The sequence below is a fragment of the Bidens hawaiensis genome, unplaced genomic scaffold (assembly GCF_021521415.1).
Source record: "Bidens hawaiensis isolate Kalapana, Puna unplaced genomic scaffold, B.hawaiensis_p1.1 tig00031816_1, whole genome shotgun sequence".
Lineage (NCBI taxonomy): Eukaryota > Viridiplantae > Streptophyta > Magnoliopsida > Asterales > Asteraceae > Bidens > Bidens hawaiensis.
In genome coordinates, this window is record NW_027495384.1 from 65,693 (window position 1) to 88,705 (window position 23,013).

Consider the following 23,013-nt stretch of genomic DNA (forward strand, 5'->3'; position numbering starts at 1 on the left):
AAAATAACATGGGTCAAATTTCTTTGGCCCAAAAACTCAAAACTCGATTAGCAGAACCGAAAAAACCAAAACCAAATAAAAAAAACCGAAACATTGGCTTCCGGTGCGTTATTAGCCCAAAACCGTACGAACCGCACTACGCATACCCCTACTTTAAAGAGATCATTGTTCTTAAATGGAATACTTTATTGGCAATAAAACAATGGAATATAACAAATCCAAATTCAACACCAGAACAATAAAATACACACAAATCAACTCCCTCAAAACACCACTACACACAGTTGACTTTGACTTTGACTTTCAAGAATAGTTGACTTTCAATTTTCTTCAACATCTTCATCATCATACTCCTCCTCTTCAACTTCATCAGTCACAGCATCTTGATACTGCTGATACTCGGACACCAAATCATTCATATTACTTTCGGCCTCCGTAAACTCCATCTCATCCATTCCTTCACCAGTATACCAATGCAGAAACGCCTTCCGCCTAAACATAACCGTAAACTGCTCCGACACTCGCCTAAACATCTCCTGAATCGACGTCGAATTCCCCATAAACGTCGAAGACATCGACAGCCCAGTCGGTGGAATGTCACACACACTAGACTTCACATTATTAGGAATCCACTCAACAAAATAAGAACTGTTCTTGTTTTGTACATTAATCATTTGTTCGTCGACTTCTTTCGTTGACATTTTGCCACGAAACATGGCCGAGGCGGTCAAGTAACGCCCGTGGCGTGGGTCGGCTGCACACATCATGTTTTTAGCATCCCACATTTGTTGAGTTAGCTCCGGGATTGTTAAAGCGCGGTATTGTTGTGATCCTCTTGAAGTTAATGGTGCGAACCCAACCATGAAGAAGTGTAACCTAGGGAACGGGATCAAGTTCACCGCGAGTTTGCGAAGGTCAGAGTTCAGTTGACCCGGAAACCGGAGGCAACAAGTGACCCCACTCATTGTTGTGGAGATCAAGTGGTTTAAGTCCCCAACTGCATATAAAAATATATTTAAATTTTAAACTTTTATTATTTTTTTATATACGGGTTATTCAGCTTATTGGTTAGTTGACTTACAACTCGGGTTTGTGAGCTTGAGTGTGCGGAAACAAATGTCGTACAATGCTTCGTTATCGAGAACCATGCACTCGTCGGCGTTTTCGACGAGCTGGTGGACGGAAAGAGTGGCGTTGTAAGGCTCGACGACCGTGTCGGACACTCTAGGTGATGGGAAGACCGAAAAAGTCAACATCATCCGGTCCGGATATTCTTCACGGATCTTGGATATTAATAAAGTACCCATACCTGACCCGGTCCCACCTCCAAGTGAGTGGCATACTTGAAAACCTGTCACATAATAATATATTATTTTTTAACTTATAACATCATATCATATCATATAATATCATTTTACATTATGCTGTTTTTTTTATAAAAAGTAAATTTGTTTTTACCTTGCAAACAATCACAATTCTCGGCTTCTTTACGAACGACATCGAGAACCGTGTCAACTAACTCGGCGCCTTCGGTGTAATGCCCTTTAGCCCAATTGTTACCCGCACCATTTTGTCCAAAAATAAAGTTATCGGGCCTAAATATGTTACCATATGGGCCGGTACGTAGACTATCCATAGTACCGGGCTCAAGGTCCACTAACACGGCCCTAGGTACATATCTTCCACCACTAGCCTCATTATAGTACACATTGACCCTTTCTAACTGGACTTGACTGTTACCAATGTATTTGCCCGTTGCGTCGATACCATGCTCGTCACAAACGACCTCCCAAAACTTGCCACCGATCTGGTTACCGCATTGTCCCGCTTGAACATGTAGAATTTCTCTCATTTTTTTTTGAATAAAATGTTTGGGATGTTACTTTAAAAAAAAATAAAGCAAGGTGTCAATGAAAAATGAATGAGAAATGAGGGGTTTTGTAGTTAGATTTTGATGGTGACAATGATATTTTTAATTCTTTTATATTTGAAAAATGAATAATATAACTAGTGATGATATTAAATAATAAGTCATTTCCATGTGGTGTGTTTTTGTTTTGTGTATAAGAAATAATAATAATAAGAGTAGAATATACTACACTACATTATGGAGCTAAAAATCAAATGCAAATTGTTCTACCTGTCATGTTGGCAGTCACTTGCATACCATTGAAGTATCCAATGTTTTTTTTTTTTTTTGCAATAATTTATTTTTTTTATTTAACACTTAAACGACGAATATCCACGTCAACTCACTGCATCTTCATGTTTCCGTATCGGTTTTTTTTTAATCTCGAAACACATTAGATCATCATTATAGTAACCTCGGTCTATGGTCAACATTAGATCAACGGTCCGCGTGATTGTTAGGTCTAGGATGACAACTTTGATGGTTGTCATTAACCCATAATCCAATACTTTGACAATAATATTATCTTGTAATGATGACTTTTGCTACCTAACTAGAAAACTAAACCATATTAGGAACTCTAGTCATTTTAAGTCACATCATGAACATTCACAACACCAAGTTGGTATGGTTGTAATGATTTTGTCAAGTAATTAATTAAGTTAAAGTTTATTAACATCTAAAGCAATGTAATTAAGAGGTTAAGTTGTCTTCCTCCTAACTATATTATCATCTCACATTTCTTAGGTGTTCTTTCACTTCATTCACATTACTTTAGGTAATCTCTTTTAGATTCAAAAACAAATATCTCAACTCGTTACTCTTAACCGTAACCATGAGAACAGTTCTCTATTTAAAATTGGTTCTAACCATGACCATGGTAATTACAAAAATACCTTGTTAAACCCTTTGATTAGGGTGTTCTTCGAGTTTCGGATTTTTTGGGTTTCAAAGTTTCAAATCTTGACTCGAAACCCAACCCAAATCTCTCACAGGTTTTTCGGGTTCGTGTTTTTTCGGATTGGGTTAATCGGGTTTCGAGTATCCTAGAAAAAAACACAAAACCAATTTTTTTTTAATAACTACGTTTTTCGGGTTCGGGTTTTTTCGTGTTGGGTTAATCGGGTTTCGAGTATCCTAAAAAAAACAAAAAAACCATTTTTTTTAACTACAATGCTAAATTTAAAACAACGTATTCTTCTTTGCTTGTAACACAGATAATCAAATAATAAAAATTAACTGACTTGATAAAACAATTCAAAATAAGAGCAAAGCTAACTCGAACCAAAATCGTATTCCATCAGGCATTATCAACAGGAGATTGTAATTGGTAATTGTTATTGAATAATTCATAAGAGTTACAATCAAGAATATATAGACTACAATAGAAAGAGATAACAATGGAAACTAAAGATAACTATGGAAATCAAATCATAACAAACTATGCCAGAATCACGGTTTAATATTCCCCCACAAGTTCAGGGCGGTCAGCAATCTGTAACTTGGACCGTAAGAAATCAAACTTTTGTGAGGGCAGTGGCTTGGTGAAGATGTCAGCAATTTGTTCCTTTGTTGAGATAAACTTTACGCTAAGATTGTCCTGTGAGACCTGTTCGCGAACAAAATTGTAATCGACTTCCACATGTTTGGTGCGGGCATGAAAAACTGGATTAGCAGTGAGATAAGTAGCACCAAGATTGTCACACCAAAGAGTGGGAGCTCCACTGTCCAAACCAAGTTCTTGAAGGAGTGATTTTAGCCAAATCAGTTCTGCAACAGTGTCGCCGATGGCTTTATATTCCGATTCAGTTGAAGAGCGAGAGACCGTTTTCTGCTTTTTAGCCGACCAAGAGACAAGAATAGAGCCTAGATAGATGGCAAATCCCCCCGTGGAGCGACGGTCGATAGGGCAGCCTGCCCAATCAGAGTCGGAAAAGGCCCGTAGGTCAGCTTGCCAATGAGAGTCAGAGAAGGCCTGTAATCGATACCTTGTGTTGTGACGAATCCAGGCCCATGTTGATTGTGCCATTCAGGTAGCGTAGTATACGTTTGACAGCGGACCAGTGATTATCCGTAGGAGCATGCATGAACTGACAAACCCGACTGACAGCAAAAGCAATGTCGGGTCGAGAAAGAGTGGCATATTGAAGAGCCCCGACAATTTGTCTGTAACGAGAAGGGTCATCAAGTAAAGGGCTATCATCAGGAAGGAGCACATGAGAAGTGCCCATGGGAGTGGAGATGGGTTTGCAATTTGTCAAACCGGCACGGTGCAAAATGTCATTAATATACTTTCGTTGTGACAAGACAAGATCCGAATTCTTCTGGATGAACTCTACTCCAAGAAAATAATGCAATTGACCCAAGTCTTTTAGAGCAAAAAGTGAGTCAAGGCGCTCAATGATGTTGGAGACGACATTCGAGTCATTTCCCGTGATAATTATATCATCAACATAGACTAGAAGGTAAACAAGTAAGCCCGAGGAGTTAATAATGAACAATGAAGGATCTGTTTTGGACCCATGAAACCCCAGCTGAAGAAGGACGGTAGACAATTTGTTGAACCAGGCACAAGGTGCCTGCTTAAGGCCATAAAGGGCTTTATGGAGCAAACAGACATGATCCGGTTTGTTGGGGTCAATAAAGCCTGGCGGTTGCCGCATTTTCTTCCAGATTACCATGTAGGAATGCCGTCTGAATATCCAACTGCCGTAAGGGCCACCGGTTTGTAACTGCCAGGGACAAAACTGTCCGAATGGTGACCGGTTTTATAACGGGGCTGAAAGTTTCATGATAATCAACCCCATGCTGTTGATGAAAACCCTTTGCAACCAAGCGTGCCTTGTACCTGCTGATTTTCCCATTTTCATCAGTTTTTAACTTGTAAACCCATTTGCAATCAACCACATTAGAATTTGGGACAGGTGGAACAAGAGTCCATGTACCATTCTTATAGAGTGCGTCCAATTCTTCGGACATAGCATGGTTCCATTCAGGGTACTTGTTGGCAATGGTAAAGGTAGGAGGTTCGATAGAGAGAGACGAGGCGGTAGCGGTGTATGCAGCCGGATTGTACCGATCCGGTTGTTTTGGTTGCTGCCGAAGATGTGCAGGCCGGGGACGGTTGGCTGCTGGAGAAGAATGGCTGCTTGGGGCAGCCAAGGATTGGGGCGGAATGGGGGTGGATTGGGCCGTGGGTGTGGGAGAGTGAGCTGATGTGGAGGTGGATTGGGCTGTGGATGGGTTAGTGGTGGTGTTGTTGAAGATGGGTTGGGCCGAGGGTGTAGGAGAGGGGCTGTTAGGTGTAGATTGTGGTGGAGTGATGGGATCAGTCGGAAAACCAAAACCAGGAGGTGGGTTAGGGTAGATGGAAACATAAGGGGAAGAGGGTGGTGGTGAGGGTGACTTAGGCGATGGAGCATATGGAAAGAGTTATTCGTTAAAACGAACATGGCGAGCAATGTAAGTGCGCTCGGTGAGAGGATCGAAACACCGATAGCCGTGATGGGAATGGCTATAGCCGAGAAACACGCAAGGCGTGGAACGAAATTTGATTTTGTGGTGGTTGTAGGGACGAAGATATGGGAAACACTGAGAACCAAACACCCGTAGGAAGGAGTAATCTGGTTTCTGGCCATAAGTGTGCTCAAACGGAGATTTGTTTGAGGACACACGGGAGGGCATGCGGTTAATTAGATAGACCGCGGTTTCAAAAGAAAAATGCCAAAACCGCTGAGGGAGGTGAGACTGGGCCATGAGAGAAAGACCCGTTTCTACAACATGTCGATGTCTACGTTCCACAAAACCTTCTGCTCACTTATGTGAGGACAAGAACGACGGTGAAGAATCCCAAGGTTGCGGCAGAGAGTAGCAAGTGGACGAAACTCACCACCCCAATCCGATTGGATGCATTTTAACTTTGTGTTAAATTGGCGTTCAACCATGGTGATGAAATTGGTCAAGATGGCATAGACATCAGATTTTTGAGATAAGGGGTAAAGCCACATGTAACGAGTATGATGGTCAACACATACCAAGAAATAACGGTGGCCGTCAATAGATGGTGACGGGGTAGGGCCCCAAACATCACAATATATAAGATCCAAAATATTATTACTACGAAAATTTGATTCAGATAAGTGTAATTTTGATGACTTACCCATTTGACAAGAAGAACATAACTGTTTTGACAATTTATTAGAAACGGGTAAAGAACAATGGGAAACAATGGAATTAAAAACTTGAGCATGTGGATGTCCTAAGCGTTGATGCCAAACATCCGATGAAGCCTTGACAGCAGTAAAAGCAACCTTGGGTAGATTCTTGAGTTGAGGAAGGCGGATAGAGTACAAGCCTTGCTCACTGAGGCCCGTGAGGAGGGTAGTTCGGGTAGACTCGTCCTTCACAAGAAAATAAGATGAATGAAATTCAAAAAAGACATCATTGTCAAGGCAAAATTTTTGAACAGATAAAAGATTTTGTTTAAGTTTGGGAACATGAAGAATATCAGAAAGATTAAAGGTTTTATTAGACGAGTAGATTTTTGAGGATCCGATACGAAAAATTGGTATAGAGGAACCATTGCCAATAAGTAAGGAATCGTTACCATAATATGCCTCAGAATTGTCCAGGTTCGATAAGTCTGGTGTGGCGTGATGTGTGGCACCAGTGTCGGGTTTCCAAGCACTTCCGGAAGAAGAAGCAACATCCGAAAAAGCAGTGAAATTGGCCTGAGGAGCAGACCGTGGCTGTTGATTGTGTTGATTCGGACACTGAGATGGTAAATGGGCTATTCCACACCGATTGTAATGGCCATAGACGGTGTTTTGAGTTGAAGCCCAAGAGAACTGCCTTGTGCCACCATTGTCTCTAGAGCGTGGATTGAAAGAACCACGAGAATTACCCCGACCCCTATTGTTTCGGCCAGTTCGGTTATTATTGGAGGATCGAGATCCAAAATAGGCCTGAGGTTGTGAGGGGATGGGCTGCAGTTGATAGCTTAGTTGAGAAGCGGCTAGTTGAAGGTTTTGAAGCTGATGTTGCAACTGTTCCAGGTTTCGGGGGTTTGGGACAGCCGAGGGCTGGCTGGGTTATTGAGTCGTGGCCAGAAAGGCCGAGGGATTGGGGCTGAAAGTTTTATTGACTGTATAGTCATGGTCGGACAGCAGGGAGTAGATCTCGTTGAACGAGATGGGAGGGTTTCTTCCTAGCACGTTGCCTTTTAAGGCGTTGTATTCTTCACGAAGCCCCGCAAGAGTGTGCATAACGAGATCGCTGTCCAGTACCAGTTTTCCAATGTTAGCGAGTGCAGTGGCATATTCTTGAGCCCTGCATAGGTAGTCAATTGGTTTTTCATCACCCTTCATGGTGATGCGAAGGAGCTGGCTCTTGAGAAAAAATTCGTGTGAGGCGGTGCTAGGCGCATAGGCCCGTTCTAGAGACTGCCAGACGGCACGGTAGGTTTTTCCTTGAATGTGTTGGTATGATTCTTCAGAGACGGTTGAGATAAGGAGAGTTCGAATATGAGCGTCATTCGAAATCCAAGGAGTATAGCTGGGATTGTCCGTTGTAGCCTCGCCAACTTGTACTTTTTGATCTGGACAGGGGACGGTACCATCAATATAACCAAATAGGTTATGAGATGTGAGAAACGATTCAAGCATGGAGCGCCAGTAGCCGTAATTTGTGGGTTTGAGAGTGAAGGGAAATTTGTGGGAATTGTGGGTTGTCTTCTCTTGGTGAGAAAAACTAAGAATAGCCGCCATTGAAGCAGAGAATTAGGCCGGAGATTGCGTCGGCTGGAAAATTTGAGGAGAGGCAGATGAATGCCGATTAGGGTTAGGGAACATTTTAGGAGTTGATTCTGGCTCTTGATACCATATCAACAGGAGATTGTTATTGGTAATTGCTATTGAATAATTCATAAGAGTTACAATCAAGAATATAGACTACAATAGAAAGAGATAACTATGGAAATCAAATCATAACAAACTATGCTAGAATCACGGTTTAATAGGCATAATTGGTTGTTTGATTACGGTTGCTATTAGTAATAAATGGAAAACATAAACTAATAATAAGAAATCGATCCATAATAGCTAAAATGACAACAGTCGATTAGAGCCAGAGTCTGATAACTTTAGTGGCTAAGACTTAGCCTATTATATATAAAAATATATTTAATTCAAAACTAAAAGTTTATTCGGGTTGACCCAAATCTTATAAATCAAACCCGAGAACCAACCCAAATTCGGGTTACTCTTTCCTCGGGTTCAGGTTCTTCGAGTTGGGTTTTTTGGGGTTGGGTTTCAGGTAAAAGTGACAACCCTATCTTTGATTGTAGCTAAATGAGTTGAATTAACAAACTATTAATGGTGATTACAAGTCATAGATCATGGCAATAAGTATGTTTTCATTATTGTATGAGGTAGTTACAAGATCATTTTCACATAAATACAAAAGAACAAACAAAAAAATCAAATAAAAATAAAGTATATTAGTAAACAAGTAACATGGTAGGTCATGGACAGCATGAGGGTCACATGGGTTCATGTCAGCTTACACATGAACAAGTTTTCAGATGCAGAATGGCTCCCCACAAATAATTTCATAGTCCAATATTCATGTTGTTGAAGACAAAATTGCTACAGTGTTAAACATCATGATCCTAGCTAATATCTAGCTAAAAATATAATATTTGCCGTGGGTCCCACTAATACTGAGATCAAGTAGTTTGCAAAAAATAGATTCGAACCTGAGACCTTGTAACACCTATGAAAACAACTCAACACAATGCATATTGTGATTGTGATATCTAAGAAAACATAATGTCTACATCCTGCTTAATGATATTTGATAATTAAACAGAAGAATGGTTGTCTTGAAGGAAATAAATACAAATACAAAGATTATTTTTATTTTAAGTAAATCTGCAGGTCAACTAAGGAGCCTGCAATTGGAGGTCTTGAATGGTATTATACTATTATAGCTCATAAATGTTTCTTGCTGCATTGATGATCACACCAGCAACCAATTCCGTGATCACTTCATGCACGCGAAACACAACTTATTCCTACAAAATAACGTGTGCAGATTGTTAAGCGCAAAAAAGTGATAAGAAACCTATAGTCTATAGATATCGACTATAGATACATACATACAAAAATATGGACAAGAACTTGAGTGTCTTAGTAGAGTAGTTCTTCAAATACAGGGTCCACGTTTTGTCCCCATTTCCCGTGATACAGTTCCAGAAGCTTCTCTGCTGGCGTTAAACCTGCAGCGCATGGAGAAAAAAAAAATAATTTTAGCTAAATTGGTAACGGGTCAAACAGGTTGAAAGTATTATATTAAATAGTATTTACAAAATTAATAAAGAGAAGATAAAAGAAGCACAGTTCACCTGTTCGAACCATCTCTGCTACTTCATTTAAGAAACCTGTTTCTTTATATCCTCGTCTCTCCAGGCCATCCTGAACAAAAGGTGCTTGTTAAAAGACACTTTTACTGGATTTAACAACATGACACGAGAGTATCAAACAGTTTTATAAATTATAATCACCTTTGCAAATGTCAAAACTTCTTCAGCAACATGTTTCAGCAATCCATCATGGAATGGAGTTTTCAGACCAGTTACAGGCACCTGAAAAACATTATGTTACGACATGTCGACGTTACAGTGAGAAAAACAAACCCATAAACAAGAAATTTAATTATTATACTGTCATATTACCTTATTTCTTAACATCTGTCTTTCTTCTCGAGTCCAATCCACCGTCATGTCCAAAACATTTTGCAGAGAAATGTCATCATACAATAAGCCCACCTGCAGTTCAGTTGCAGCACAATTGAAATCCAAAACAAAAAACAAAAAAAAACATAAAAAAATAAAAGAAAAGACAACACCTTGATGATTTAATTTTCAAAAAACATACCCATAAAGCAGGCAATGCACATAACCTCCTCCATGGTCCACCATCAGCACCCCTCATTTCCAAATATCTTTTAAGTCTCACCTAGATAATCAACAAACGGTGTTATAACTACATTAAATTAAAACTAATAAAACCGAAGAAATTCGACTTTATTGTGTTCTTATCATGCCTCGGGAAATATTGTTGTGAGGTGATTCTCCCAATCATTGATAGTTGGATATTCTCCTGGAAGTGAAGGGAGTTTCCCCGCAAGGAAGTCCTGTAAGTTTATGACAGTTATTCTCACAAACTGCTTAGTTAAACATAGTTAAGTTGACTATTAGGCTTTTAGTAAAAGTGTCAAACCCTGAAGGACAATCCAGCACAGTCGATGTACTTTTTCTTCCGATATACAAAATACATTGGCACATCGAGAGCATATTCAACATATTGCTCAAATCTGATGTCATCAAACAGAGCATATTCAGCATATTAGCATACTGTATAAACCTTCTTGTAAAAACAGAGAAAAATATATAGTCCATTAAATCATAGAAAAATTACCAAAAAGAATCATCAAAGACAAAAGGAAGCATTCCAGAGCGATTATTATCGGTGTCTGTCCATATTTGGCTGATAAAAGAATTTAGCACCGTCACTATACATTCCCATATGTATAATGTAATTAATAAATAAATATTAGTGACGCAAAATATAATAGAAAATCACCTCCTCATACTGAGATAACCATTCGGTTTCCCTTCTGTAAATGGTGAATTAGCAAACAGTGCTGTAGCGATCTGATGAACGTTAAACCATGAGATACACATATCATCATAAATTCTACAGGGGCATAATGGGCAAAGCAGGTAATTTTCTCACGGGTTGTAAAGCAAGACCAGCACGGAATTTTCTTATCATGTCAGCTTCAGAAGAGAAGTCCAAATTAACCTGTTAATAATCACATACACTCACTTACCTCCGTGTTAAAAAATAAACAAAATGAAGATATACTTAAAACAATAATTGCATTTAGTTTAAATAAATCAACTCACCTGAACAGTACATGTCCTGAACATCATGTCAAGTCCAAGAGAACCAACTTTAGGCATGTAATTCCTCATAATCTCATATCTTCCCTGTGAGCAAATTTTATTTTTACTAATTATTGAGATATAGTTTATCAAAAAACAGTTAAGTATTAAATATATATTTACCTTGGGCATTATTGGTATATCTTTCCGTTCCCATTTTGGCTGGAAACCGATTCCTATAAATCCAATTCCCATCTCTTCAGCAACAGCTTTAACCTGTAAGGTAAGCCCGTATGTCAAAAAACTATGAACAAGGTGCAAATAATTAAAAAATATCATATTTCACATTTAAATGTACAGGTTATATATACAAACCTGGTAAAGATGTGAATTAACTTCTGCACAAGTTTGATGCAGAGTTTCAAGAGGAGCGCCACTAAGCTCAAATTGACCACCAGGTTCCAAAGATATACTTTGTTTCCCCTAAACAAAAATAATAGAATGTACAATATTTTAGTAAGGTACATAAAAGAAACATCTTAGGTTTTGTTTTGTAAACAAGATACCAATAAAACTTGCATAATACCATATCCACCTATACAATACACAAACATTAATATCAGATATACTCATTTAAAATACTTGAAAGTTTCATATTTGTCCATATTATTAAGTACATTTTATAATATGACCATCATAACCTTCACTTTCTCCTTACACTCCAAATTCTCATATCCCACTGCAAGTTTGAATAGGAGGGTATAAATGCCAAAATTTTGAAAGAGTGAACTTGATATTATTTTTTGTTTGGTAAATATGATATTTTATCAAGTTTTGAGGGGGGGATATATGAAATTATCCCTTCTGTTTTTCTATTAACATTTTTTTGGTAACATAAACAGAGTTATGATTTCTGTTTTAACAAAAGAAATGAAAATAGTGTTTTGCCGTTTCCCTTTCAGAAAGTATAAGATAGAAAACAGAATCCAAAACTAGAACTTATTTTTAGTTTGCCTAAAAGACTAAAAGCTAAATTTTATTAAAGTAAAATAGATGAACACGCATTTTTTGTCAATAGCGACAACGGCAATGTAAAATTTACAATTCATAGTTGCCTACTACAAATTTCTGTATCTTTTTTTTATTGATTTCTGAAAACTTGTACATTACAAACCTTCACCAAACGAGCTTAAACTTCCAAAAAAAACATTCTATTGAATCAGTAAAACTTAAAAATAAATATGCAGATTACCTGTTGGAGTCCAATTATATTGTCACCTTCCATGACTTTATCCCAATCAAATCTCTCAGAAATAGCATTTAGCAGATGAGAAATTTGTTCATACGTCATAGGACGCAATGTTTTAAGATCAAACCCGAATTTTTCATGTTCAGTTCCTATTCTGTCAAAACAATACAACAAGACCAATCACTAACAACGAATATTAATCTAAACGAATGACACAAAATTATCAGACAATATTAAGTAGAAGCTAAACCTCCATTTTTCCTTAGACTTGCAGCCAGATGCAAGGTATCCAACAAGATCTTCTTTCGTAAGTGGCTCGGTAGCAACCACTGCGTCCTCCATGGGAGGACTAGCAGCAACAATCACTTTACTGCCCCTTTGCAATTTTCCACTAAACGCGATGCTTGAACTCTTACGTCTAAATGCATTTGTGTCGTTTCTTCCACTAAAAAGTGATGCATATCCCGATTTATATCGAAAAGTATCGGTACGAATACCGTGTGATGGACTCGTCTGAGACATTATTACCATTTTCTAATCCCTACAAAACATAATATTCAAAAATCATTATTAATATCACGATTGTATTTTTATCTTTACCGGTAATCAGTCGTCAGCTGTTCAACTTATTCATTCAACACTAATCACAATATATGCAAGAAAGTATGTCACACACAGCATGCATACCTATAATAATAATATTAAGTTAATAGTCAATTACTAGTCAACAATTGTGACTAATACCACCACAATTTAAAAAGCTCAAATATACATGTAGTGATAATAATTCAATTGAGTCACTAAATTGAAAAAATAAGACCAAAAATAATCAAAAAAATGATAATTTAATACCATTTTCCAATCCCTGCAAAACATACATAAATCAGCAACTAATCTTTGTACACACAAAAACCATTATTATTATTATTATTAATATCAAGATTGCATTTTTACCTTGACCGATAACCAGTCGTAAGCTGTTCGACTAATTCATGCAACACTAATCACATTAAAGTTCATAATAATCTATAAGTTGCAACAAAGTATGTCACACACACACACAGCATACATATTACATACCAATAATAATAATAAGTTAATAGTGAATTACTAGTGAACAATTGTGGATACAAATACAACCAGCAGAGTTAAAAAAGCACAAATATACATGTGTAACAAAACCCTAAATCAAGTTTAATTGAGTCAGCAAATTGTAAAATTGAAGCCAAGAAATAATAAAAACATGATAACTTAAGTGGCTTACGGTGGCAGAAGGCGGCAACCGGACGGCGAGATGGATGAGATTGTATTGTAATTATGACGACGGTGGACAGTGAGTGGTGATAAATTAGGGTTTATTATTATTATTATTACTATCAATTGGAAATGGGTTTAAATCAGATTTATGACCCACCCACCCGGGAAAGAAATATATTCGGGTTTTAAAGGTTTTAATGACTATGATGGGTGACATAGGGAGTGATGTCATTGTGTTTTACTTTAAGTTTAACACTAGTTCTATTTGTTTACCTACGTTTCGAAAACTTGTCATTTTTTTCATGTTTAAGAGAGATGGACATGGATTCGGGTGGATACAACAATTCTAAACCGAAATAAGGGCCGAAGTCGTTGAAAGGAAAACACCAAAGAAGCGTCCCCTAGATAGAAGGTATGCGCGGGACCACTATGATAGTACCAAACAAAACTATACAACGCTAGATAGCACAATTGGGTGACGCCACATGTACAAAATGTACGATTACAATAACTTTATAGAAGAGACAGTCATACTGCACAATGGCTCCACACGAAGCGGCCTCCATGATCACCATTGTGTCGATTGCAAAGGGAAGGGACGTATAGCCGAATAACACTCCACCCCTTACACTTTAAATGGGAAGCCTTGGTACGACTAAATAACACCAATAGTTTTAATGAAGAGTCACGCTATCAAAACTCAATTATGATTAAGGCTCATTCAGTTGTGACAAAATAACTAGCCTTTACAAACTCCGATTCATATTTCGATAAGCGACCAAATAACTAAACCACCACCCGTAAAGTTTGACTCAGGCTTTGAAATTCGACCAAAAACTAGCCTAAAAATTAGTTAGTGTATTCTGGAATGGTCAGAGAAAATGTTTATTAAAAGAAATATAAAGGGGTGGGTGGGAAAGTAAGATTGTTTTCTTTGAAGGGTTTTTGTAATTAAGCATCTTTTACTTGCTAATTATTTTTCTAAAACTTCCAATGAAACATCTTATCAAATTTTATTGAAAAAAAAATAGAATTTCAATTCCTTTTATACTTTCTATTACAAAAAAAACTTCATATAATAATAACAATCACTACAAACAAAAAACCATTTTGTGACATACAAAAAGTGCCACAAAAAGCCAAAACAGTGTTATTAAAGAACCTTGTTGGAATGTGCGGCACACAACAAAAGTGCAACTAGAAGCGCTACCACTAAAGCCTTTTAGTGGCACTTTGTTCGTCTGCCACTACAAACTTTTGGAGTTTTAGTGACATTTTTTTTGTTTGCCACTACAACTTTTTGGGCTTTTAGTGGCACTTTTTTCATCTACCACTACAAAAAGTGTCATTAAAGAACCTAGTTGGAATGAGCGACACACAAAAAAAGTGCCACTAGAAGCTCTACCACTAAAACCTATTAATGGCACTCCTTTCGTCTGCCACTACAAACTTTTGGAGTATCAGTGGCACTTTCTTCATTTGTCACTACAACTTTATGGGCTTTTATTGACACTTTTTTCATTTGTCATCACAACTTTCGAATTTTTAGTGGCACTTTTTTCTTCTGCCATTACAAATTTTTGGTCTTTTAGTGGTACTTATTTTGTCATTAACTACAAATGTATAAACTTTCAGTGTAGCTTTGATTAATTAAAATCAATATTTATTTACAATATCTAATAAAAATAAAACCCTAACAATAGTAATACAATACTCAAGTTAAGTCTAAATATCAAACATATAAAAAGGAAAACTAACAAATATCTAATAACTCTTAACTTCTCGCCTTCATGACCTTCATTCACGATCTTCAATCTTAATGTGATGTACCTAATAAAAAAATAAAGACTTTTCATATGCACACAATATGAACATTATTAGGAATGAGGTAAAAGTAGTCAAAGATGAGTGTCAGCATGGACAATATGTGCAGATCCTTGCATAAAGTTGGTGAGAAATAAAAAAAAGTATCATGTCTACAAAAGTTGAAGCTACATGTTGGGTGCAATAGTTTGATTACGGGTCAATTTAGTCAGGTATTACCTATGTTTCTAGTAACTAACATGCCAAATTTAGCAGTTAGGAGGGTATCTTATATACGGGTCAGTTTTCAACTCTCTTTGAGTAAATCGCATCAAACGGATTAAACTGTTAAAATAAAATGATATGCAGCAAATTTATGGGTTTAAAGGTATTTTTAGATCCGTATCACATTACGAAATTAGCATAAAAAGGGCATTCTGGTCAAATTGTTGGTGCACGTCATCAACATCAAGGGTATTTCTGGAAATGTCATTACTGGTCAGATTGTGTTTTGGCAAAATAAACCAAATTAACTGCTGCAGCTGAACGGGTCGGATTGGTGTTAAAAACGTGCTGAGATTCAGTTTATTAATGGGCCAATTCTTACAAGCAGAAATAGCTAAACAAAAGGGTATATTTGTAAATATTGTGAATTGCGTTTAATTTTAGATTGCAGATCAAGAAATGCACATGGGCGGTTTGAAATAATGAATTAAAGCAACAAGAAGTGTATAGAGATTTAAACAGTCAAATAAGGTTAGATCAGTACCTTGTTCATTTGTAGACAGATATTATGGAGAATCAGATTGACCACCTAGTATTCACTGGCATTATCACTTGGGTTTCGCACTTTCAAATGCCTCATTGTCTTCAAATTTTTCTTCAACCCAAACTATCTATCAAAAACATGTAATATAAATATCAATATTTATCACATAACATTAAAATAATATACAAAAAAAAACAAAAATAAAAAAGCAATTTAAGTATCTCAAAGAGAATGCTTACAAATTTATAATATCAATGAGTAATTAAAAAAGAGTCATCATCCTTTTTCCGGCATCTAGTTCACGTTCTATATCAGGTGTACGTAGTTATACGGTACAACTTTACATATACATTTGGCAGCCTCCAAAGCCCTTGACCACACATTGGTCATTCCCAATGCTCACCCACGAACCCGAGATTCTTACACCTTCATTCCATATGAGTTTCCTTAAAATTTGAAAGAAACTTGTAAAATATAGTTTATAGTTTGAACTTTGAAATACAAAGCAACATATAAAAAAGCCATTTCTTACATTATGGAGTTGTTTCTTAAATGCCCCATAAGAAAAGTGACCACAGTAGGTTGCCATAGAGGTAGGCACGTCTACTTGTGTAGGTAAGCACATTATCGTACCAAATTATTGGGCTACCAACATTGATGTAACCGTAAGTATCTTTTTAACATCGCCCCGCTTCTTCTAATTCTCATTGACTTTGGTCGTCCACGATGTTATTTCAGTTGAAGTTTTTCCTGAACAGAGAATTAGTAATGCACACACAGTAAAACTAAAAGACTAATTTCATAAGAACAAACACACGCGCTTGGAAAATATGAAGACAAAGAAATGAACGCAGTCCAAAAGGCACAAAATAAGAAGGAAAAACAAAAAGAAAATCACACCTACAGTTTAAGAGGAACGGCGAAGGTAACAATGATCAGAGATGAACCTGTAAAGAACCTGCGAAAAGAAAAAGAAAGGCATCGCTACTAAGAACGTGCAATTATTGTATCATCTGCAACAAAAAAAGGCAACGAGACACGTAATCCAGTTCATGAAAGACGATTAACCTCATTGTGAACACTAAACTTTTTTTTAAATTGGAACATGGATGTGTATCATAGTCATCACTTTTTCCTGATCTAAAATATAAAAGTAATGGGTATACATTTGGGGTAAAACAGCAATCTAAGGTCTAATAGGCATTTAACGCTTTGGAAATTGTGCTGTTTCATACTCTGAAAACCTAATAGTTTCTTAATAATTAGTGTAAACATTAATAATATCTTTAAGCGTTCCATATACCTACTCCCCAGACAATTATATCAGAAGCAATAGAATGTTACTAATTTATTCATAGTATATATAGTTCAAAGCACAAGCTCAAATGCATCATTGTTACTTTTATAAATCAATAATATCATTACATAATCATATCAAGTCCAACTATCTTCATAACCCTAGCCCAATCATTCCTAGAATCTCCAATTATTCAACCATAAACTGATCAAATAAATAATCAAATCAAAAACACATTTAATCAAACACTAACCTAATGCAAATGTGTGGATCCCTGGAATAAACTACATATATAATCTAGCAGCAAAAAATCCAAATGAAAACCTAATTTCTAATCAAGCATACAATTGAACAAATGGCTATTAACATACCGCGAAAGGAGCGATGAAGGAGCAGAAGCAAATAGGAAAACGGAAATCGGTTGGAGGTCCTTCACCGGCGGTCAAGCGATGTCTGTCTCCACAATTTATTACTTCAGTTGGAGGTCCTTCATCAAAGTTTAATTGTCTTCATCCAAATTTAATGACATAAAAGTTAAATGCCTAAAAAAGGATTTGTGCCACTCAAATTATAATAAAATGGTGGCACTAAAATATGTTATAAGAATATAAGCGCATACGCAAAGTGCCACTAAAAACCTAAATTAGTGGCACAAAAGCTAAATGCCATTAAATCGTGTACCATAAGATTTTTAGTGGCATACGCAAAGTGTCATTAAAACGTGTGACACTATACTTAATGGCATAAACAAAGTGCCACTAAAATCATACATTAGTGGCATTAAAACTAAGTGCCCAAAAAATGTGATATGAGCAACAATGGCATACGCAAAGTGCCATTAAAAGTTTAATTAGTGGCACAAAAGCTAAATGTCATTAAAACGTGTGCCATAAGATTTTTAGTGGCATACATAAAATGCTACTAAAATTATAAATTAGTGGCACTAAAACTAAGTGTCACTAAAATTTTGTGCGAAGCAAATATGGCATACACAAGTGCCATTAAAAACCAAAATCAGTGGCACAAAGGCTAAATGCCATAAAAAACGTGTGACACTAGATTTTTCGTGGCATACACAAAGTGCCACTAAAATCATACATTAGTGGCATTAAAACTAAGTGCCACTAAAAATTTGATATAAGCAACAATGCATACACAAAGTGTCATTAAAAGTTTAATTAGTGGCATAAAAGCTAAATGCCATTAAAAATGTGTGCCACTAAATGACATTTTGTTTGTAGTGAATCAAGTTTAACCACTGTTCTAATTATGTCACTAACGTTTTTTTTGTCATGATTCAGTCATTCAAGTTTCACTTAATGGTTTTATTTAAACAATAGTGAATCTTGGTTATTATTGTATAAAGTTATCCCAGTTAAACATTCTTTGAACCAAATAACTCCCTTAAATTTCAATATTGAAATATTTTAAGAAAAAATCTAGTACACCAAAAATATATTGCCAAGTGTTAAATGCTATATTAAAATAACGGACTTTTGTTCGATGCAACAATCATGTCGTTGGAATTATTGGGTTTTTTTTCTCTTTAGTTAACAGACCAACTTCGACATTTTTCATAGATGACAGTGATCCAACTATACCAAAAAGAATAATGTAGGGTGTTTTTAATTTTTTATCGTGTTGGAAGACTTTTATGCCCGTCATTGTTGTAACTTTTAAATGTACATTTAGTTTTGGAAAGTTAAACAGCCACATAACCATGTAAACAAATGGTAAAATGTTGAACTCTTGGTTTCACCTTTTAAATGGTCGTGTAACATCAAATCAATAGTGCTGTGTGATTAGTATGTTAATGACATGTAAGATTGATTTCTTTTGAGAATCGCTTTGAGCTTTAAGAACTCGAAAGAACTAAACGTAACAATTTTTTTTTTTAAATTTTTTTTACACATGCGTAATACGTAAATGTAAGTAATGTATAAAAAATTACAGTATTTTTTTACACACTTAATCGACTTATTACACATGTGTAACTAACATTTAAACTTGTGTAATTATCAAAAATACTTATTCTCTCTGCTGATTTATTTTTTAATCAAATTTAATCTCAGCCACATATTCAAACTCATTTAATTAAATGTGTGGTCCAAAATTGAGTTCTTAAAGTTCTTACAACTTATTAAGTTCTCAAAGCCCGAGTCAAACTTTAGGGGTGGTGGTTTAGTAATGCAACATATTGAACTGAAATAATGAAGTAAAGATATGTAACCTATTGAACTGAAATAATGAAGTAAAGTGTAAGAAAAAAGTTAAGCCAGCTACTAATTATAAAGTTAACTATAAAATACTAATTCCGTGTGATATGAAAATGCTAGAATCATATTGGTCCCATGTCATCATTAAAAAACAAGCTAATCTGAAGAATATATGGAAAAGTAACATATTAACAGAAAAACAAAACGCTTATGGCATTGTTATTGAGTTACTCAAATAAATCAAATGCCATCATTGAAAAGCAAGCTAATTTTAAGAATACATGGAAAAAAAGCGGCAGCGGCAGCGAGAGCAACAGCAATAATAATAATAATAATAATAATAATAATAATAATAATAATAATAATAATAATGATAAAAGAACAAAACGTTTATAATACTGTTATTGAGTTACTTAAATAAATAAAATGTCATCATTATAAAACAAGTTAATTTGGAGAATATATGAAAAAGTAATAATGATAGAAAAACAAAGCATTCATATTGATTTATGTTATTGTTGTTGAGTACTAACACATCAAACGGGTTTGCGTCCCTACGGTTGCGATGAGAACCTTTATATATAGAGTGAAAAAAACCATGTGGGATGAGGTCTGACTTTGGTTGGTAGGCTGGTGACCATATTAAAAACGTGTGGAGTTGTGTGTGTGGCTTAATGGAGCTTAAGAGTTACTATATTAAAAAGTTGTGAGGTTAATTATGTAATTAATGAAACTTAAGAGTTGTTGTATAAAAATTTTTGGGTTAATCGTTTAACTAAATGAAAGTTGTGACGTGATATTCATGGGGTCAATTGTACAATTAACAAAACTAGAAAATGACCTTAGTAAAAAGTTGTGGGGTTAAAAACGAAATTTACGGGGGTACAACATGCAAATAGTGTGGCACGGATTTTGAAGACATCCTTTAATACATAGCACAATATATATATATGGTTTATTACAAAAAAAGAAATTCGAATGTCATCTTATCATTTCTCTCCGGTTAGCTGTCTCTCTCTTTTATTAAATACACATCTTATTTCTTAACAATGATTTATTTGTAAAGAAAATAGTAATTATACTAATAAAACATACTTATTTTAAGTGTCTTTAATTAAAAACAAATCTTTGAACTTTGATTATGAGCTACGTTAAATGTACCCCTCCCTTGTTATACTTTTTCATTGAACTTTGACTTCCTTCAAATACTTTATTTGACATATTACCACCCTCTAACATTTTTAAAATTTTATAGTCCCTCTTTAAAAGTTTTATTTTTATTTCTATAATGTTTAATTTTATTTTTTTTTATTTCTCTATTTTTTTATTGACATTGGTCATGAAAATATTTATTATTATCATTGTCGATGCATTATTATATTTATGTGTGTGTGTAAAAGACTGATAGTAATATTGATACAATTTAAAATAAAAAAAATATTAATAATATTTACAATGATAATAATACAAATAATTAATAATAACAAAACATATTTTAATTTGATATATTTTGTGGAGACTATTAAGTGAAACAAAATGTTGAAGAACTAATATGTGTATTAATAATGTTAAGCGGACATTTAGTTAAAATCGTATAGAACGGGGGTACATGTAGCAACACCCTTTAATTATATAACTTTTTTCCAAATCAAGTACTAAAGAGATCAGATTATATTAGATAGTAATTAATGTATTTTCAAAACATAGTTATATATTAATTTTTATACATGTTTGATTTTTTTTTCTTTTTAAAATCATTAATATTAATATATGTGATACATTTTTCACTTATAAGTTGTAAATAAAAATTTTAACAATTTTTTGTATTAATATTTTCCACCTCGTATAATACACGAGTTTTAATGTATTTTTATATAAACAAAATCAGCTCATATATAAAGTCTGAATTTAAATCTATACTATATAATAAATAAAAGTTTTCTCATGCTACATGTTATTCTCTTATGCATTCTTATTATTTCTTTCCGCCTCTCTCTCCTATTAATTATATATACTTTTTAAAGTTCTTTTTATATATTTTTTGTTCAATATTTTCTCTAATTGCTTTTACAAAACGTATTTTATATTTTTTTTAAAAACGTTAGATTTATTTATAAAACATTTTTATAAACCGAACATTTTCATTATTCAACGAGATCATTGTTAAAAACACGTGGATCTTTAATTGAACCCGATCCGCCTTCTTTTCACCTGTAACCGTAATATATTTCTTTCTATCAATATTACGTCGATCAAAACATTATTGATTCTCCTTAAATGTACATTCTTCAACTAATCGAACATTTTCTTCTATTGATTGTTGGTTCGTATTGATTTGATTGTACCGTTTATGTTCTCTTAATACTATTTTACTTTAGTTGCTACTGTATTTTTAGTGTACTATCTAATGTTGTATCGAAAGAAGTATTTAGAGATTTATGATTTATTTTTAAGTTTGTGAGTAGTAGTTATAATTTAATTTCGTACTTAATATATTACTTAACTTTATTTATCAAAAGTTATCACTTACAAAATTTAAGTTGTCCAGCCCGTGTAAGACACATATACATTACCTAGTATTCAAATCAAAGCGAAAGTTATAAATTCATATTTGTTTTGAAATACGAAATCATAATTAAGTTGTTTGAAGACTCAAATTTGTTCCGAAATACGAAATCATAATATAATTTTTGAAGAAAATGAGATTCGATGGCCCAAAACACACTTGTGTGTCTTAAGCGAGTGAACTCGGTTTAGTTCGGTCTTGGTTCGGTCATTGACTCAGAATAAAACCGATAATGGTTTCCACATATCCAATACCATAGAACTTTATTAAAATAATTTAGAAATGACAATACTCAAGTTTACTTACAACATGTTAAAATAAAGTGTTTAAACAATGGTTCGGTTTCGGTCCGGTCCTTGACTCAGAATAAACCGAGGATGGTTGCCACATAGCCAATACCATATAACTCATTAAAATAAACTTAAAAATAATAATACTCAAGTTTTACATACAATATGTTAACAATAAAGTATTAAAACAAAAGTTCAGTTTTGGTTCGACTCTTGACTCAGGATGAAACCGAGAATGGTGACCACATACCCAATACCATAGAACTCATTAAAATGATTTGGAAACTAAAGTAATTAGAAACTAAACAACATTAGTAAGTTTGCATAAATTAAAGTGTTTAACAAAGACTATAATAGTCATCCATGAAGCCTTGCCTAGCAATACACCTAAACCAACATGGACGGAGAAGGGAGAGCCAAGGGAACAAGGGGAGTATGTTTTAAACAAGTTATAATAACAAGCATTAATTAACAAGAATTAGTTAGAAGAAAAAATTAGCATTAGTTTAACCTTGAGAAGTCCAACTATCAATAGTTTGGAGAGAATACTTAGATCTAGGTTGGGGAGAGTTTGAGGTGAAAGGGCAAACCCAAATGGGATTCATTGGCCTTGTTTATATAGGAAAATAGTGAATGATTGGCCATAGTGTTGCTTTTTAGAAGTTTCATGCATTTGGATGGTTTAAGTTGGTCAAATAAGGTGTAAACAA

At 34.9% G+C, this 23,013-nt stretch overlaps 1 protein-coding gene and 1 pseudogene across 2 annotated transcripts; both read right to left on the minus strand.

Moving 5' to 3' along the window:
- Positions 1 to 165: 165 nt before the first annotated feature.
- On the minus strand, positions 166 to 1,876 carry LOC143582631 (tubulin beta-6 chain-like). The gene is made up of 3 exons (XM_077065148.1): positions 1,459 to 1,876; positions 1,082 to 1,351; positions 166 to 997 (listed from the first exon to the last, which is right to left on the minus strand). The coding sequence occupies exons 1-3, from the start codon at positions 1,850 to 1,852 to the stop codon at positions 321 to 323; spliced, it is 1,341 nt and encodes a 446-aa protein (XP_076921263.1). The 5' UTR covers positions 1,853 to 1,876; the 3' UTR covers positions 166 to 320.
- Positions 1,877 to 8,695: 6,819 nt separating this feature from the next.
- On the minus strand, positions 8,696 to 12,651 carry LOC143582625 (glutamate--cysteine ligase, chloroplastic-like; annotated as a pseudogene). The gene is made up of 16 exons (XR_013144007.1): positions 12,356 to 12,651; positions 12,109 to 12,259; positions 11,232 to 11,339; positions 11,040 to 11,132; positions 10,878 to 10,961; positions 10,705 to 10,773; positions 10,552 to 10,622; positions 10,387 to 10,455; positions 10,189 to 10,282; positions 10,013 to 10,102; positions 9,844 to 9,924; positions 9,642 to 9,734; positions 9,471 to 9,551; positions 9,312 to 9,381; positions 9,070 to 9,185; positions 8,696 to 8,981 (listed from the first exon to the last, which is right to left on the minus strand). The product of XR_013144007.1 is annotated as a glutamate--cysteine ligase, chloroplastic-like (transcript).
- Between the last annotated feature and the right edge of the window lie 10,362 nt (positions 12,652 to 23,013).

Bases quoted from the DNA above. Each gene is read 5' to 3' on its own strand.
- LOC143582631 (XM_077065148.1), bottom strand. From the start codon at position 1,852: ATGAGAGAAATTCTACATGTTCAAGCGGGACAATGCGGTAACCAGATC. The intron at 1,352-1,458 runs GTAAAAACAAAT...ATTATGTGACAG, and splicing joins GAATTGTGATTGTTTGCAAG to GTTTTCAAGTATGCCACTCA. The intron at 998-1,081 runs GTAAGTCAACTA...TTTTATATGCAG, and splicing joins CAAGCTCACAAACCCGAGTT to TTGGGGACTTAAACCACTTG.